The sequence below is a fragment of the Peromyscus californicus genome, unplaced genomic scaffold (assembly GCF_007827085.1).
Source record: "Peromyscus californicus insignis strain IS unplaced genomic scaffold, ASM782708v3 Scaffold_11__1_contigs__length_118956290, whole genome shotgun sequence".
Taxonomy (NCBI): Eukaryota; Metazoa; Chordata; class Mammalia; order Rodentia; family Cricetidae; genus Peromyscus; species Peromyscus californicus.
This window is the reverse complement of record NW_026294402.1, coordinates 19,078,825-19,096,979: the sequence shown is the minus strand read 5'-3', so window position 1 is coordinate 19,096,979 and position 18,155 is coordinate 19,078,825. Positions and strand designations below refer to the sequence as shown.

The 18,155-nt window shown below is 42.2% G+C and overlaps 2 protein-coding genes across 4 annotated transcripts in view; one reads left to right on the top strand and one right to left on the bottom strand.

Moving 5' to 3' along the window:
* Positions 1-18,155, bottom strand: part of Bmper (BMP binding endothelial regulator) — a 258,564-nt gene that overhangs the window by 104,321 nt on the left and 136,088 nt on the right. For all 3 annotated transcript variants that reach the window (XM_052754938.1, XM_052754927.1, XM_052754931.1), the window contains exons 7-11: positions 17,421-17,520; positions 8,671-8,780; positions 6,963-7,103; positions 4,814-4,918; positions 1,036-1,081 (exon numbers count right to left, since the gene is read on the bottom strand). In XM_052754938.1, the coding sequence (XP_052610898.1) occupies positions 1,036-1,081; positions 4,814-4,918; positions 6,963-7,103; positions 8,671-8,780; positions 17,421-17,520 (502 nt within the window). The remainder of the gene's footprint in view (positions 1-1,035; positions 1,082-4,813; positions 4,919-6,962; positions 7,104-8,670; positions 8,781-17,420; positions 17,521-18,155) is intronic.
* LOC128120740 (high mobility group protein B1-like) lies at positions 9,722-10,558 on the top strand. Its single transcript, XM_052754945.1, has one exon. The coding sequence runs from the start codon at positions 9,790-9,792 to the stop codon at positions 10,435-10,437; it is 648 nt and encodes a 215-aa protein (XP_052610905.1). The 5' UTR covers positions 9,722-9,789; the 3' UTR covers positions 10,438-10,558.

Below are 18,155 nucleotides of genomic sequence, written 5' to 3'. Positions count from 1 at the left end.
GTAAAGTTTCATGGTATCTTTAAAAATAACAATATCTATTAGACACAAGAAATATATACATGAGCATTAACATATTATACATTAACATATAGCAGCTTTCCATGTGTAATTTCATATAGATATAAAATGACATATATTTATGTATATATGTTATCAGAGGAAATTAAATAGTCAAAGGAGGGAAAACCAGGGTTCCTTGGAGCAATATAAACTCTGATTTCAGATAAATAAAAGCAACAAACCTGTTTCCATATGAAAGCTGCTTCAATTTCCTGGCTTTGCTAATACTGCCACCATGCATCTGAAATAACGTGACAATATATTTCTAACACCACTATATCAATAGTGTACTTCAGAAAGCTGTCTCGAAGCCAGGTGTGTTTCAGGACTAACTAACACAGTGATTTTCTAATAGATGTAGGCAGAAGTCCCCATATGGGGCTAATGTTGAGCCAAGCACAATGCTCTGCCCATGAGATTGATAGAGCAGCCTCAGATGGCTCTCAAACTTCAAGACTTAATAAGATAGACCCTTCAAGAACTCAGCTAAAAGTGTCAGGATGAAAACCCATTGCCATCAGCAATATCGGATGTGCCCAAGAAAAAGGGTGAGGGGGTGGGGGAGAGAGGAGGAAGTGCAGTTGTTTGGTGGTATAAAGAGAGGAAGTAAATCCCTGAGAGATTATAGATGTCTGGCTTTACTGGCCATCATTATCCTAGCCCAAAGGACTGCAAATGCTATTAGCAGTTTCCAATGTTCATTAAGTTATCTGTTCTTCTTTAAAACTCCATCTAACAATTTATCTTCCTGAGTTCTCCTAACAGCAGATTCTGGTGGAGATATCCACACTGGTCTCAATCCAGCTTCTGTGAAAGGATGACAGACAGCTGATTCCAGGTGCCTGGGGGAAAGGTGGATGAGCCCATCTCACACCTACAGAATCATGTCTATAGAAAACTCACACCAGCTTTTCCTATTCATCACCAAGTGTCAAACAAATATTAAGAGCACATTTTTCCAAAGAATGAACTTACTTTCAGTGCAGATAGGACAGCATCCTTTTCTGTTGAGAATTTTACCCTGGTCAGGAAGGGGAAAAAAGAAACACCAAAATTCAATGTTAAAAAGTGGTCTGCTGAGGAGAAATCTCTTCTCAAAAATCTAATACCAGAAAAACCAACAACATCAGCCCAGACTTGGTGGTGATGATGGCAGCAGAAAAAAAAAAAAAATGAACTTTCAAGCATCAGGTTCTCAGGCCAGGCAAAATCATTGCAAAAAGCTTTCCTGTTTTTATCCTTTAAGAAACAGGATACCTCAAAGTATGGTATGATTTTTCTCAACTGGAAGGAAGATGGAGACAGCCTGGATACAGCTTTCTCACTGATAGCCAAATCAAGCCCTGTAGAAGTCAAGTGCACACACACACACACACACACACACACACACACACACACGGGAACCACTGCCACTCTGCCCATACTAGCACAGCCTTCTTCATGCTGGGCTCGACAAGCTCCCCTGAACCCTATAATCCAAGTTCAGGATGCAGGTGTCCTATGGACACTGTGCACTGCAGATCAAACTCATCCATGCTAACTCACTGCTCTGCAATCGCAGGCAGTGAAGCGGAGAGCTCTGTAGTATGGAATAATTTTCCATCCCCACTCTGGAAATGCAGTGCCACTTCCTAGTCAAATGTCTTTTCATTTTTATTAATACCTGTGACATTTAAAGAAGGAAGCATACTCTGCAGGCGTGTGTCGGAGAATGGCCTTTTCTTATCTCTGACTCAGTGATTAATCACAGGGAAGAAGAAATATGGAAGCAGATTAACATTCAAGGAACCACTCATGCATGTGACCTTGGGTTACTTATGAGGATTTAATGAGCTAAGCTTTAAGGCTTAATGATATGATCATCATTGTTACTAAGAAGTGCAAAATCTCTCTGAGCTGAGCATATCCCCTTCCATAGGTGAAGAAGCTGGTGCCATGCAGCACCGGGCGATAGGAACAAAATGTCAACTTCGTTTCCTGTGGCACCACAGGCTACGTTTTTTTAGCAGACTTTTATGCCACAGTTCTTCAAGACCTATTGTATGGTTTGCATTCAGTACAGACTGCTGCGTGTACTACACGCTTCATCTCATTTGAAATTCACAGCGACACTCTGAGTAGAGATGATTTCATCTCCTTTTTACAGAGAACAAGGGAGCCAAGCGCACTGAGAGGTGGCCCAAGACCCAGGGCAGAGGCCCACAGCTCAGCTCAGCTCATTCACTGCTGGAGAGTGGTGTGCAAAGCCGGCTTGAATATCTTCAAAATAAATAATCCCGTTGGCTTTTTAGATGGCATTTTGCTACTGAAGAACCATAGCCATGTCTTTTTCATTTCTTCATCAACTAAGCTTACAATGACACATTAAACTCTGCAATGCCATAGGGCAGTGGTTCTCAGGCTATAATAAAGGGTTCTGCAAACCTTTAACATAGTTGCTTGTGTTGTGCTAACCCCTAACCACAAAATTACTTTCATTGCTACTTTATAGCTAATTTTTCTACTGTTATTAAATATCTGATAGGCAGCACCTGTGAAAGGGTCCTTTGACACCACCACCACCACCACCCCGCCGCCAAAGATATCACATCCCACAGATTAAGAACCACTGCCATAGGGGATCTCATTTAATTTCTCAAGGACAAAGCCAAAGAAGATCATCAGCCCAGTCCCATGGAATGATTTCCCCAGAGGCTGGACCGAGGCACCCTGCCCCACTGGAATAGAGGGTTTAAGGCCAAGTTTCTTTCTATCCAAGTGTGATGGGGTGATTCCGTCCGTCTGTATCTCAGCAGACACTGCCATTTCCCTTGTTCAGAAAATGAAAGTCGAGCTGCTCCTGTTAGTAACTTAGTGGGAAACGAAAAAAGCCCAAACTGTGAGGTCAGACAGCCTGGGCTGTGTGGAATGAGCTGAAACTGGACACGCTGTAGCCTCATCTGGAAGAAGGGTCTATTCAGCACCTACCTCAGCAGAGAAGTCTTGGGGGAAGGAGGCTATTTCTGTGACACAGAAAAGACCTCAATATACATGGATGATACTGAGAAGATGGTGAGTGGCTGGTCTCACCCATCCCCACTGGGACTCCCAGAGCCCGGGGAATTACCTAGGAAGGCATACAGGGAACACAGCCATAGCCTCCTGGACGGGGAGAGAGAGGTGTGGTAACTGAGAAGGATGTAGCAGGGGACACAGACTCTTTCTAGTTTTCTAATTTTAGTATCTTTTTTTTTTTTAATTTCCCCAGTCAGTCAATGATGGGAAGGTGAAATAAACTGCTGTCTTTTCTTTTTAAAGGATTTCATGGTAGAGCTAAACTATCTTCCAAAGACCTTGTGCTGGCTCTGAGAAGGGGGAGCGTGAAGGGGAACACAGGTTGGAAGGGTGCCTGGAAACAAAAAGGTGGTTCTGGAGGCCACAGCCAAGCCAGGGCACTGACGAGCAACTGCAGAGGGGGCTGGGCTGGGCACAGGCCTTCCTGGGAGGGATGGCCATTCCCGGCCTGAGTGTGGTACACACAGCGAGATCACCAGCAAGATGCCGGCACCGGAGCCGTGGCCTCCCGGCAGAAACCACCGACCCAACTCCCAGCGGCAGAGCTGGAGTGAAGCTGGCAACTCCACAGTGGTCTGCCTGCTCAGGCGAGCTACTCCAGCCACCAGGCTGGCACTGCTTCCTGGTTTTGTCTTATAGAATAAGGAAGCCCATTATTACTACCATGTGCTGGGAGAGTTCATTAGCAGTGAGGGTTCCCCGAGGACTGGCAGAAATGGTGTGATTCCATTTTTCCCAATGAATATTTATAAGCAGCCCGTGTTCAAGTCTGCTTATTGTACCTACTTTTTTTTTTCTTTTATGGGAAGTTTTCAGTTTTATGTCTGAGGCTTTTTAAAGCAAGACTAATTAGGGGATTTTTTCCTCTTGTCCCCTCCCCCCAACTCAGTTGTGCAATGGCAACAGCTGTTGTTTTCTTGTGCCTCATTTGGCACTCAAGTAAAAACAGCAACTTTTTGTTTATAATAATAACAGATGTGAATAAAATTAAAAGTTTTCTATAACAGAGAAGAGAGGACATGTTCTGAATATATAGATATGTTTTCTTCATTCACTAGAAGGTACTGAATAGGTTTGACATTTTCCCAAAACGTACAAAGCCTTGAAAGGTTTCGAGTTGCTGAGGTGAATTCAATGGAGCCCACGCTTCCGAAGAGAATGGCAGCTTTATTCAAGGCTCCGGGCTGTGGGCTTTTGAAAAGAGGTATTTCCATAAGGATGCTATTTCCATGTGAGGCTCCAGTGAAGGCCAGGGCTAGAGAGGAATTTTCTGCAGAGAGGTTGGGGCTTCTGCAAGGCAAGGAAATCCTCCTGGGGAATTTACTATTAAACAACCACATACTATCATGGCTCTGAGGAGAAAGCTGAGATGTGAGAGGGAAAAAGAAAGAAGAAGGGGCCGTGAAACATAGTTGTGATGTTAAGTGGAGAATTCAACAACAGCAAACAAGGTCTAGGCAGCAAGAGCAGGAGAAGCCAGTCGAAGGTGGGCAGACTGCAGCAAGAACCAGAAACGAGTTTTGTCACACAATGCTAGACTCCAGGTGGGGATGACAAGAAGGAGTCGGGAAGCTGTACAAGAGGCTACAGCTGCTGGGTATCTGTAAGCCTTCAGACTGCCTGACGGTCTTTGCAGAAAATGGCATGGGCTGTGCATTTCTGAAGGTAACGAGAAAGTAGAGCCGAGTTCCCAGCATACCTGTGGGCAGCTGCTGACAGGAATGCACTGCTTCTTGCGACACTCCGTCTTCCCCTTCACACAAGCACAAATGCTACAGTTGACAGAGGACCACATCTCTCCATCCTGTGGGACACAGCACAAGATTCTGCTATCAGGTGGGGGTTGCAGGAGCTGAGCCAGTGGGTTACAACGTCCTGACTGAGAAGAGCATGCCTACCCTGCCTGAGCCACACAGCTTAGCCCAAGTGACTCTGGGGCCTCTATATGTAATCAACTTAACATGGGGGTTAGGGAAGATTTCAGGCATTGTGTGTTTGGGGGGTGAAAGAATCTTGCTCCAAAAATGTGGAGGATTTTTCTGTATCTAACCAAGTCATGTTTGCATCTCACCCCTCATGTGCTCATGTGTTTTTCTACTTGCACCCTGGAAGACAAGGAAGTATAAATTTCCCTACATGATTTATGAACAAAATCTTAACTTTCCTCTGTTTAATGAGATTGAAATACTTGCTATCTCAGGCATCACAGTTAACTGAGATGTTTAGGCATGGTGATATAAGCCCAGGTGTGCTATGCCCCTAACCCACCCAGGATTTGAAAAGTACAAAAATTATCAAACATCGGCCAGGCAGATACCTGGTCAGCAGCCATCTGAACACACAGAGCCCAGACAGACCAGCCCTAGAGACACGCATAGCTTGTACATTGCCTGTCTACCACTCTCCTCCGAAAATGCAGGCTAGCATTTTGGAACACATTTCTAAAGACTAGATTCTTGCTTAGACACAATGTGTTGATACTTGATAAATGTATTGGGCTCACTGGATTTATAGCATGCAGTTAGCAGGTGCTGATCCAGAACACATGAGGCAGAGACATACTGAAGTTGGAAAGATCAGACAAATCTGAAAGATCAGGCAGATCTGAGGACAAAATGAGGATTCCTTTCCAGGCCCGTGGATTCAAGATCTTTGGTGCATCCTCTCACTTCTCAGTTTTTGAAGATATTTTAAGGACTGCCCACCCTCTGCTTCCTTTTAGGAGAGAGAGAGAGAACTAACTAAACCTGTCTTCAAAGGGCATTGAACTTATCAATGTTCTATGCACAAATGTTCCCAGGGCTCATAGTCTCTGTAAAGTACTTTAAGCCCCAGGTACTAAAAGATACCTTTTTATAAAGTGACTTCAAAGTGTTTTGTCCAAAGCACTCTCATAAGAGGAGTTTATTTTATCTTGGTGTTCTAGGGACAAGTGACGGCTTTGAAAAAAGAGGATTTTAAATGAGTGGCCCTGAAAACTCTCTGTCTGACCCCTCCGATGGGCACAATTCATTGTCTTCTCTCTTGCAGGGTCCATAAGAATCTAGACCTGTCTTCAATCATGTCAGTGGATTGGCAGCCTGGGGGAGCCTCCACATCTGACATGATGTTAAGGGTCTAGATGCATCCGGCTGTCATCAAGCATGTCTTTGATACAGAGTCTCTCTCTCTCTCATCCTTAAGGAAAACATGCTAAATAAGAGAGGGAAGGCAGTTTGAACTAAGCTAGTACCTGCTTCCTGAAGTTAAATGGTTAGTACTCCACTTAAGATCACCAGAAAACAATGTAGAGCACACTTCAGGCAGAGTTGGATGGCCAGTAAGCAAGTGTTTGAATACTGTGGAGTTGGACTCTCAAACTTATGCTGGTCACTTACATTGTAAGCATCCTCATCTGAACACCTTGAAGTGAGCCAATTGTTTAAAGAAATCTGCAGAATGTTGCTGAAAGCATCTAATCAATAATAGACCTATCAGGATCTGTCCATGGTCATGATCTTGACAAGGTGCACTGAGCATCCTCAAGTGAACAAGATGTTCTCGGGCAATTGAGCACCATAACCACACCAGCCATGTGGCTTGCTCAGCTGAGCTTCAGGCACTGGTTGATCACATAGAAAGAGCAATAACACTGACACATTTAGAGTCTTCCAGGTCCTTGATTTTAACACACACACATACACACACACACACACACACACACACACACACACACACACGTGTAAATTAATATATCAAATATACATGTGTGTTTTTAAATGTATAGATTACATAAAACTGGAACATTTTAATGGCCATTATGGTATAATGGCTCCCACAGCTCATGACACTTGTGATGGCATACATACCCTGAAAATCTTGCTGCCAAACTTGCATACTTTGACATCATCTGGGGGTACTCGTAGGAGACACTCTTCACAACAGGCATCCCCATCATTGTCACAGACACCAGGCTGGGAGCACTTCTTCTTACACACCATTGTAGAGTCCTGGAGACCCAAAGGCAGACTAGAAATTAAAAATGACTTTCACCCCTCCTAGGCATCCTTCACAGGCCTCCTCTAACAACCTACAATGGCTCCACATTGTACTCTCCTAGCACCATGCTTTAATGTGGTGCAATAAACATTTCATCCGCTTCAGAACATGTTTCCTGACTAATGTCTGTAGCAGATGAGGATGTGGCACACTCCCAGTCCTGCTTCTACTGGTCTATAACTTCATGTTCAACATACTTCCTCAGGGGACAAGAAATCCCAGATCACTGTGGACCAATGCATTTCCTTCTTCCTGCTCTTCTTTCACTTTCTAAATGAACAGAGCTTGTTCAGATTTCCTGCACCTTCCCTAGAAATTAGGAAGATCACAGGATGAGGCTGCTGGAGAGGGAAGCCCTACAGACAGAAAGTGATATTGGTTATCCCAATGAATGCCATCTTTGGTGGCTTAAATGAGAGCATCCTCCCCCCCAAGACTCATATATTTGCATATTTAGTCCAGAGTTTGAGAAAAATCAGAAGGATTAGGGAGTGTGGCCTTGTTGGAGGAAGTGTGTCACTGGGGGTGGACTTTGAGGTTTAAAAAGCCCTGCCAGGCCCTGTCTCCTTACCCCTGCTGCCTATAGATCAGGTTGTAAAACTCTCAGCTACTGCTTCCCACTGTGATGATAGTGGATTTACCCTCTGAAACTGTAAGCAAGTCTGCAATCAAATGCTTTTATAAGAGTTGCCTTGGTCATAGTGTCTCTTCACAGCAATAGAACAGTAATTAAGACATGGCTGACTCCATAAGTATCCACTCTCCCAAAAACGTCTACAGACTCACATTGTGATAAGCCCACCACTTTCAGGAAAAGTATTCACTCTAGTATTCTAGCTAAAATAGGACTCATTGCCTGATGATGTCTCAAAGATTCCTTGAGACCCAAAGTGATGGAAATACTAGCATAACTAGCTCCCATTTGTGGACTGATGGGCTGTTCCTTAAACAAGAGGTGGTGAGAAGGTGACATGTTTCAGCAAAGGCTCAATTTCAATTTCCAAGAGAAAGCTGTGGCCTGTGAGATTTCAGTATAGATGTGAAGTCATGGGCATGGAGACTAAGTTCACAAGGAGATGCTCTGTGTGTTTACATAAAGCAGTGTACATAGAGGGAGTTGTATGTTTAGCACAGGATCATGCAAACCATGGAAGGTGGGCATCACCTCACAAGAATATCCATGGGCTTTGAAATTGATCCGTTTATCTCTGTAGTGAACTATAAAGCCATGCCTATTTCTTCTCTTGAATACAATTAAAGTTATTTTCATTATTAAGTATGCTACAGAATTTATTTCAGATAGGTGTAGCCCTAGAACAGGGCCATCTATATTTGTCTGACTATAGAGAATGCTTAGAACAGACTCCACATCTCCTCTGTGACCTTGAGTATGATTATATTCTTCAAATGGCATCAACAATGATTCCTCCTGATGAACAAAATGCTATCACATTTGCCTACAATTCCACTGTAATCCAAGCTTGTTGGGTTATGCCACAGCCTCTTAGAGCCCCTTACCTTGCAAGTGCACACTGTGCAGTTATCATAGAGAAATGAAGATCCATTGTCATATACATCACTGCGAAACAGGCAGCTCCCAAAAGGAAGGTCAAATACTTTCCTCTGACCTATAGGGAAGCAAGAGTAAGCACAATGTAAGCATGATGGAAACCAGACATATCCCATCTTACCATCTTATCATTGATAATTACATCACAGGGCTGTGGAACACTCTCACAAGGCCAGGTAAATGTGATGTACAAAAATGGAGCCTTGGGTCAGATATACCAGGAGGTCCCCAGGAATTACCAATTTGAAGAGCCATTGTATAAAAGTTTGATTCCACAATGAACTTTGCAGATTCAACAAACTATCTGTTTACCATAGTGGGCATCTGCTGCCTTATGGAGCTCATATGGAGTGAAGATTATTTCAGCATAACATGGTGAGTTCTAGACGTTGTGACTAATTCTGCTGTCCCTTAGACAACAAGTAACAACACCCCCCAAAGTAGCACCAGTGAAAGGGAGGCTGTAGGTAGAAAGAATCAAGAAGATAGCCTCAGGATTATCATGAAATAGCATCTTTTATGGTCTAAATGATTTGTGTTCCCACAAAACTCATACACTGAAACCTAAGCACCGAGCAATCATATTAAGAGGTGAGAGCTTTGAGAGGTGATTAGCTCATTAGAGGGAGCGCTCACTAAAATGTCTTCATGTAACAGACCCAAGAAACACTCCTTGTTCCTCCCACCATGTGAAGAACAGCAAGAGGAACACCTATAAGCTAAGAAGAAAAGCTCAAAGAATCTGTAGGAACCTTGACATTGGACTTTGCAGACTCTAGAGTTGCATTTCTGTTTGAAAGTGACCCTGTCAATGTCATTTTACTATAATGGCCTAAATAGATCAACACATAAGATCAGTAAAGACATTACACAAAGGCATAAAAGCGAAAGTTAATTCAGGAACCATCCCCGAAATGGTTTTAAGTTTCTTTAATTAAAGACTAGGTTAAGAAACTGATAAGACAGCCATTGCAGTACCCTGAGCTCCATAGAGACAGCGCCGGGGCAAGCGCGAGCTGGACGGGCACTGGGCGACTCTGTGCCTCGCGGAGGAAAATCAACTAAACATGGGCAAAGGAGATCCTAAGAAGCCGAGAGGCAAAATGTCCTCATACGCATTCTTTGTGCAAACTTGCCGGGAGGAACACAAGAAGAAGCACCCGGATGCTTCTGTCAACTTCTCAGAGTTCTCGAAGAAGTGCTCAGAAAGGTGGAAGACCATGTCTGCTAAAGAAAAGGGGAAATTTGAAGACATGGCAAAGGCTGACAAGGCTCGTTATGAGAGAGAAATGAAAACCTACATCCCCCCCAAAGGGGAGACCAAAAAGAAGTTCAAGGACCCCAATGCACCCAAGAGGCCTCCTTCGGCCTTCTTCTTGTTCTGTTCTGAGTATCGCCCCAAAATCAAAGGAGAGCACCCCGGCTTGTCCATCGGGGACGTGGCGAAGAAGCTGGGGGAGATGTGGAACAACACCGCTGCGGACGACAAGCAGCCCTACGAGAAGGCTGCCGAGCTGAAGGAGAAGTACGAGAAGGATATCGCTGCCTACAGAGCTAAAGGAAAACCCGATGCGGCGAAGAAGAAGGGGGTCGTCAAGGCTGAAAAGAGCAAGAAAAAGAAGGAAGAGGAAGATGAGGAGGAGGATGAAGAGGATGAGGAAGAGGAGGAAGAAGAGGAAGACGAAGATGAAGAAGAAGATGATGATGATGAATAAGTTGGTTCTAGCGCAGTTTTTTTTTCTTGTCTATAAAGCATTTAACCCCCCTGTACACAACTCACTCCTTTTAAAGAAAAAAATTGAAATGTAAGGCTGTGTAAGATTTGTTTTTAAACTGTACAGTGTCTTTTTTTGTATAGTTAACACACTACCGAATGTGTCTTCAGATAGCCCTGTCCTGGTGGTATTCTCAAGAGCCACTAACCTTGCCTGGTACAGTCTGGGGGTTGTAAATTGGCATGGAAATTTAAAGCAGGTCCTTGTTGGTGCACAGCACAAATTAGTTATATATGGGGACGGTAGGTTTTTTTTTTTGTTTTTGTTTTTATTTTTTGTTTTTTTGTTTTTTTTTTCATCTTCAGTTGTCTCTGATGCAGCTTATACGAAGATAATTGTTGTCCTGTTAACTGAATACCACTCTGTAATTGCAAAAAAAAATTGCAGCTGTTTTGTTGACATTCTGAATGCTTCTAAGTAAATACAATTTTTTTTATTAAAAAAAAAAAAGAAACTGATAATTCATGTTCACTGAAGAAATTTATAGCCAAATTCCTCTTCTTTTTAAAAAAGATTAACATTTATCATTAGTAAGTCTGATGGAATCTTTATCAGTAGGTCCAGAATAGCTACACACATACTAAATGCTGTTCTCACAATTACAGTTGTTGGAAATACTACTAATAGGAGTTAAGAAAAACTATTCTCTTCCTAGGGGGACGTCAAGGGTGCACAGCAGATCCACACTAAATCAACTGGGTTTCATCATGAGGAAGAAACTGGCCAGACATCAGAAGATAACAATGAGCTATGATTTGGATTCCATCTATAGACTCCTTCATGACCTTGGGTATGATCACTCTGGATTCTCTGACTTCACTCATAACGTGGCATCCATAGTGCCATTTCCTCACACTGCCACCTCTATCTACAATGATAATGTTAAAGTATACAACTGAAAACTGTCCATGACTAGACAAAATTTAGCACAATCATTGTGTTTTCTTGGCTAATATATGTATGTGTGGTATGTATGTGTGCGCACACGCGTACACACACGTGCACATGTGTATGCATGTGGGCATGCATGTGGGTGCCATAGGTTGACATCAGGTGCCTTTCTCAATTTCTCTCCATTTTATATGTTAAGGCATGTTCTCTTATTTGTATCCAGATGACTGATTAGGCTAGTGTAGACAGCTACTTCCAAGGGTCCCCTGTCTCTATTCCCACAAGATGGGATTACATACTAGCCATACAGTCAATCTGTTTACCACCTGAGTTCTGAGAATCTAAACTATGGTCCTCATATTTGCATGACAAACACTGTTGCCCACTGAGATACTTCCCTAGCCCATCAACATTAATAACATCCCAATCAACACAGGCAATTCTTATGTGCCCAACTACATCCTGAGACTCTTTAACTTCCAGAAAAATATAAAATTCATTTCCTCCAAGGACCCCTTTGATGTCACTCTAGAGCATCAGAAAACCATTAGGTGAATCACATGGATTGACCCATCCCATTATAATCACTTCTGCCCAAACACATCCTAGTTTAGAACATTATAGTATAAAAAAAAAAACCTGTAACCAGTTTGTTATTGTTGTTGTTGTTTTAGTCTGGTGTGATTAGAAACCTGACAGCCTGGGAATTGAACCTGGATTCACTGGAACATCAGTCAGTGCTCTTAACCACTGAGCCATCTCCCTTCCCCGCCAGTTTTAAAAATATTTACTACAAAAATGATGTTGGTAATTTTTCACAAATTGAGCATTATTCTCCTAATCAATCTATCAGAGATATACTTCTGTCATTGAAGAAGCAAAATAAAACTATAGTTCAGTAAAATATTTTCTAAAATTATGATCTGGCTGTCCTTTCCCATACTTTATCTACACTTCAAGTATTTCACAACTGACCACAAATGGTTTGTGGCAAAAGGCAGATATTGCTAAAAATAAATAAATAAATGAATGAATAAATGAATGAATTGTGCCCTATAGATTTTTATATGCTGTGTCTGTATTTCTATTCAGTTCTAGGAAATGTTAATTTTTTTCCTTCACCTGATTTTGGTTGTTTAGTTTCCGTGAGTTTGTATCCTTTCTGTCACTTCTCTTGTTAATATCCAGCAAATCCCATCACTTGTGGGTAGAGGCAGCCCAAAGGGTTCCATCTGACAAAGCGTTAATATCTACAATCTACAAGTAACTCAAAAACTTTAACATAAAGAAACTAACAACTCAATTATAAAACGGGGCACAGAACTACACAGAGTTCTCAACTGATGACATACAAATAGTTAAGAAATATCTTTTAAAATGTTCAGCATCTTTAGCCATTAGAGAAGCGCAAATGAAAAACTGCTTTTGTTTCAGCTTGTCCCAGTCAGAATGACTGAGATCCAACAGTGGCACGTGCTGTCTGGGTGTAAGGACAGGAGAGCACGTACTCACTGCTAGTGGGGATACACGCTGGTACAGTGACTATGGAAGTAAGTGTGGAGGTTCCTCGTAAATGAAAATAGATCTATCATATGATCAGCTATACCACTCTTGAGTATATCCACAAAGGGCTCCATATCCTAACACAGATACCCACTCATCCATGTTCATTGCTTCTCTACTCATAACAGCCATGGAGTGGAGACAGGATAGATGTCTACCAACTAATAAATACATAAGGAAAAAGTGGCATATTTACACAATGGAATATTATTCAGCTGTTAAAAATGAAATTTGCTAGTAAATGGAAGATGAAAACTATCATTCTCAGTGAGGCAACCCAGACCCAAAATGAGAAAGACCTCATATTTTTCTCTCATATATGGATGCTAGTTTTGAGTCTTCAGATACTTGTATTTCATTTGGAATGGCTACAGAGTTCAGAAAACTACTAAAGAGACATGGGAGGGACTTTCTAGGGTATAGGGACAGAACACATTGGTATAAAAAGTATTAATAGGGAATAATGGAATGGGAAGAGTTAAATTGGAGTGGTGGAGGGAGAGCAGTTAATATGGGGAGGGATAAATAGCCCTAAAGTCTTTTTTAAAATTCAGATAGAAGTCTACTTCTGTATACACTTACACATGTGAGAGAGAGAGAGAGAGAGAGAGAGAGAGAGAGAGAGAGAGAGAATGAATGTACCCTATACCAGGACAATACCTCTATAAGAGACCAGAGGCTAACCAAAGAGACCAGTACCAGGAATAGGTTACTTATTGTGGGCTGTTGGCTGCTGAGGTCTCATAGACCTACGCTACCCCCACAAACAGTACAGACTGTTGCCAGTGCTCTTGGCTACCCTCTAGGACTTGAGGACTATTGTTGAAGACACACATCCTTGACGGCTGTAACATGCAACAATTAAGCTAGTACTGACTTGGAAGCTTCATTCCTATTTGCTAGCTTTCATGGTACTGGACAATGCTATTCATACTAGCAGAGGAGAAAACTAGTATTCATTCTTACCCAGCTGTAAAGCTACATTAATGAGTGGCCTGGCAAGACATTCCCACTGGAGCAAAAGTGTCATGAATGTCATTGAAGTAACCAACTGCTTTTTGATTCAATTTTATTCACACTCCATAAGAGTAAACCTATACCTGGCACCATTATCAGGCAAAAACCCTATGACTAGAAAGGTCATAGACTCTTGGGGAGAATGTACTATTATTATTTTGTTAAATAGATATGGTATTAATGTGACTAATCATTATGGCCATAGATTAATACATCTGTCAACTCTCATCACAGAAGCTTCTACTTGCAGTAGATAGTGACTAACATGGACCTCCCAACTGGCCAAGGTACGGAAAATAGGAGACTGTGGAAGGCTCAGCTCTAAATGAAACATATATACTGTACCTCCTCCTCCGAAGACTAAGTGCTCCTAGAAGAAGAGGAGGCAGAAAGAGTGTAAGAACCAGAGGTGCCGGATGACTATAGGGAAACAGTATTTTTTTGGCATAGCAGAAAGCTGTCCATATGAATACACAGCAGTTGGGACAGCATACACAAGACCTGTGCAAGCCCAAGCTAGACCAAATCCCAGCATGGAGAGGGAAGCTGGGCATGAAATCCCATCCCAAGATGAGGAGCTATTGGGAATTGTTAGCTGCTGGGAGCAGAGTCAGTTTTTCTCTAAGAGTGTACTCCTTGTAAAACCACACACCCAAGAATATTTGCACAGTACAAATTGGCCTTGGATATTTTTTTGAAGGACATAAAGTTGAGTGGATAGGGAAGGTGGGAGTTGATCTAGGAAGAGTTACAGAGGGTGAGGGAATATGATCAAAACACACCGCACAAAATTCTCAAATAACTAATAAGATAAATATAGAGAGAGATCTCTATGGAGAGGTGGGCATGGTAATATATGCTTATAGTTCTAGTACTTGGGAGGCACAGGCAGGATGAACACATATAGCCTGGGCTATATGGCAAGAATCTGTCTCAAAAATAAATAAAATTATAATATCTCTGTGGAATCTTGCTCATAAACCAATTATAATACCTCTTCTTCATGGTTAGAGACTATATTTCCTCCACAGAGGTCCTTACATCTCTTAGAATACATAACCCTTTTCAACCATTACACAGCCTTTTGCTTATACCACTATTATTCTACTCAATACTATTGCATAAATGGATATTGTACAAATGGGAATAGATGGATAGATGATGGATGAATCTATGAATTGACTGATCTATTGATGGATGGCTGAACAAACAGACACTACAACAGTTATTTCCTGAGTTAGATGTGACCACAGGCTTAAATTATCCCTCACGAAAATGTAAATTGTACCTAGAACTATGGCTATAAATCTTCATGACATGCCTGGCTCTTATCTGAACTCCCAGCAGATGGCAGATGATAACTATTAGCATTGTTAATGGTGATATAATGTCAGTATTATCCTGGGCTATGCCACCTGGAGAGTTGTCTTAGGTACTGTTCTGTGTATCCTGATCTTTGATAAGATGCTCCATTGAAAATTAGCAAAGGGAGGAAGGAAATTCTGTAACCCAAATGGTGGAAGTGTTCCAGATGCAGGCATCCTGGTCAAGAAAAAAATCTAAGAGCAAGTCAGTACCCATTCAGCCAGAAGCTGAATGACACTTAGTTTTCAGCAAGCAGACAGTTTCCTGGTATTTTCCTTCGTCTGTTTTTCTTTTCTTTTTTTCTTTCTTTTTTTTTTTTTGGTTTTATTGTTGTGCTGACATGTTTCTTTCTACTACAAAAGAACACAAAATCTCACTTTAATCCCAAAGTTATCATGGCCCAACACAAAACATTCTAGGGAGTGGTTCAGAGGCTGGGTGTACAGCTTGATTTAAGCCATTTCCACAACATTCCACTGTGATTTAGCCCAAAGAAGAGAAAGTCCCCGTTGGTGGAATTGTGATCTTTAAGTTTCCCCAGATTTAGTGTTCTTTACATAGACTATCTTCAAAACACACCATCCGTAAAATGTGTACTAAATACAATTGCCATGGCTCACATGAGAAACTTCTAAATGGACTCAACACAGCAGCAGCCTTTTCTTCAAAGCTTTAATCATCATTATTTATCTGTGAGACCATGACCAATCACCACTGCCTCTTTGGCAGGCTCACATTTAGATGGCACAGGTTCCGCCATGCCCTCAGCTTGGCAACATCTAGCACACAGGTTTCAACTCAGGGCAGCACCTGTGGGTTGGCAACGGACGAAGCACAAGCACATGAAAATGTCTTTAACCCAGGGCATCTACCAGTTCTCTCTGGTTCTTCGAAATTATTCCACATTTGCTTAAAAGTATGAGTTTGTGCATGAAATAGAATGGCAAACACTGTTAGATGGAATGCAATAGAATCCCTAACAGAGGAGAAAACAGCTTAACACAATGTCTATGTTTGGCAGTTTGGTTGTATAAAGAAGCTAAATGAAGGTGTGATAATCTGTGAATGGGGATGTAAGTCAACAGAATGGCTTGGAGTTAGAGAAAGCAATCTATGAAAGAAACGGGAGGGCACCAAAAAGGGTATGGGTGGAACTGACAGGAGCTGAAGTCTATTCCAAGAGACATGCAGTGAAAACTTCCCAAAGACAAAACAATTAAGGCAGTCCATGAACTTGGAAGTTTAATATTCCATTTTATGGTATTCATTCTACATCTCTGTAAAATAATCCCCCATGCTGGCTGCAAGCTTTCAGCGAAATGTGCTACACAAGCCTTGATTCAATTGTACCATAGGATGTGAAGACCGCTGGAGGTAATAATCAGAGAAGAGGATGCCTAAAGCCATAGCAAAATAACAGAGAGAACCAGAGAAGCAATCAGCAAAAATCAATCCAGCAGTGATAAGGGACATTACCAGCTTTCCCTGAGGATCTCTGCAGATGAGTGGAATACCTTCTTCTCAGGGGGTTAAAATGAATAACAGTGCCAGTGTGACATATGGGAGTTCTGTTCTATATTTCAGTTTCCTGAGAAGATTCATTGAGAAAAATCATGTAGCCTGTGTACAGTACCTGGTCTGTAGTAAAGGCTCCACGGTGTAACAGATATTCCCTCCCAATCAAGGTCAATTGCTGTTCATTGCAAGCTTCTCCCTTCCTGGCATCCTGTCCTCCTGTGTGTGTTGGGCTCTCAGGAAACACTAGTCTACAGTCTTCCATACATTTACTTCCAAATGCCTTCACTACACACTCCTAACAGTCACGTGTCCAGCTAGAGACTCTCTCTTCAGCACTATTCTCACCCCACTGGACATTAACCAGGTTGGAGCTGCATGCCAGGCTCCAGAAACAACAGAAGCCAAAAGAAAAGCAGCCTCTGAGCAGATCTCAGGTAAGAGCCAAAGCCTACTCACACAGTTAGAAGGAGCAGTTGTCTCCACTAGGCCATGAAGTAACAGACATATACACTCAGCAGAAACTTCGACAAGAAATTACATTGTTCTTTGACCTGGAAATTGTCACTCACCCAAACATTTGGGGCAGCACTGTCCTGGGGGTGTGTGACTAAGGTGCTGGGGACAAGAGAGAATGGGACAGACTTCTCTCACGCACTGTGTCCTGCCTCCCTAAGAAAAGAGAGAAAAAAAAGCATATTTAGAAAAGTCAGTGCACATAGGTGATACAGCTAAGATGTCCAGAGCAAACACAAGGCCTCTCTTTAGTATCTGGTCCCTGCACTGACTGATCAGCTCACTCTGAGTCTTAGACTGGGACTCTGCACAAGCATTTCCTTCATCTTCCCTGTAGGCCCTACAGATTCCAGCTACAAAAAGATCACCTTCAGCAACATGATTGCAGACAGCATTCCTTCCAACACCCACCACCTTTCTTTATCGTTTCCTTTCTCAAGCCTCACTTTGGAGTAGGCTTAGGTAACCACCATCTCAATTTTCCTAGGATATGAAACCAGTTTAAAATGAAGAAGGTTCAAACAAAGACAACAACAGCAACAGGAGGCCAGTGATCCAACTGAATCCAGGATGAGGGGACCATTCTAATGGTCACTGCCTCTTGTCACCCATCCCCTAACCAAGCAAAGGGGTCCCATTTGCTAAGATGTTTTTTGATCTCTCTGATTCCCATCTTTCTGAAGTAAGCTTAACCCTCAGTCTCAGCTTCCAGAACAATTTTTAATGGGATTTTCCTCATTAAAAGCATGCAGCTAGGCATGGTCACATGACTGGTTTCTAATCAATGAAAA

What these genes read in the sequence shown, in the direction of transcription:
- LOC128120740 (XM_052754945.1), top strand. Translation starts at nt 9,790, where the DNA reads ATGGGCAAAGGAGATCCTAAGAAGCCGAGAGGCAAAATGTCCTCATAC.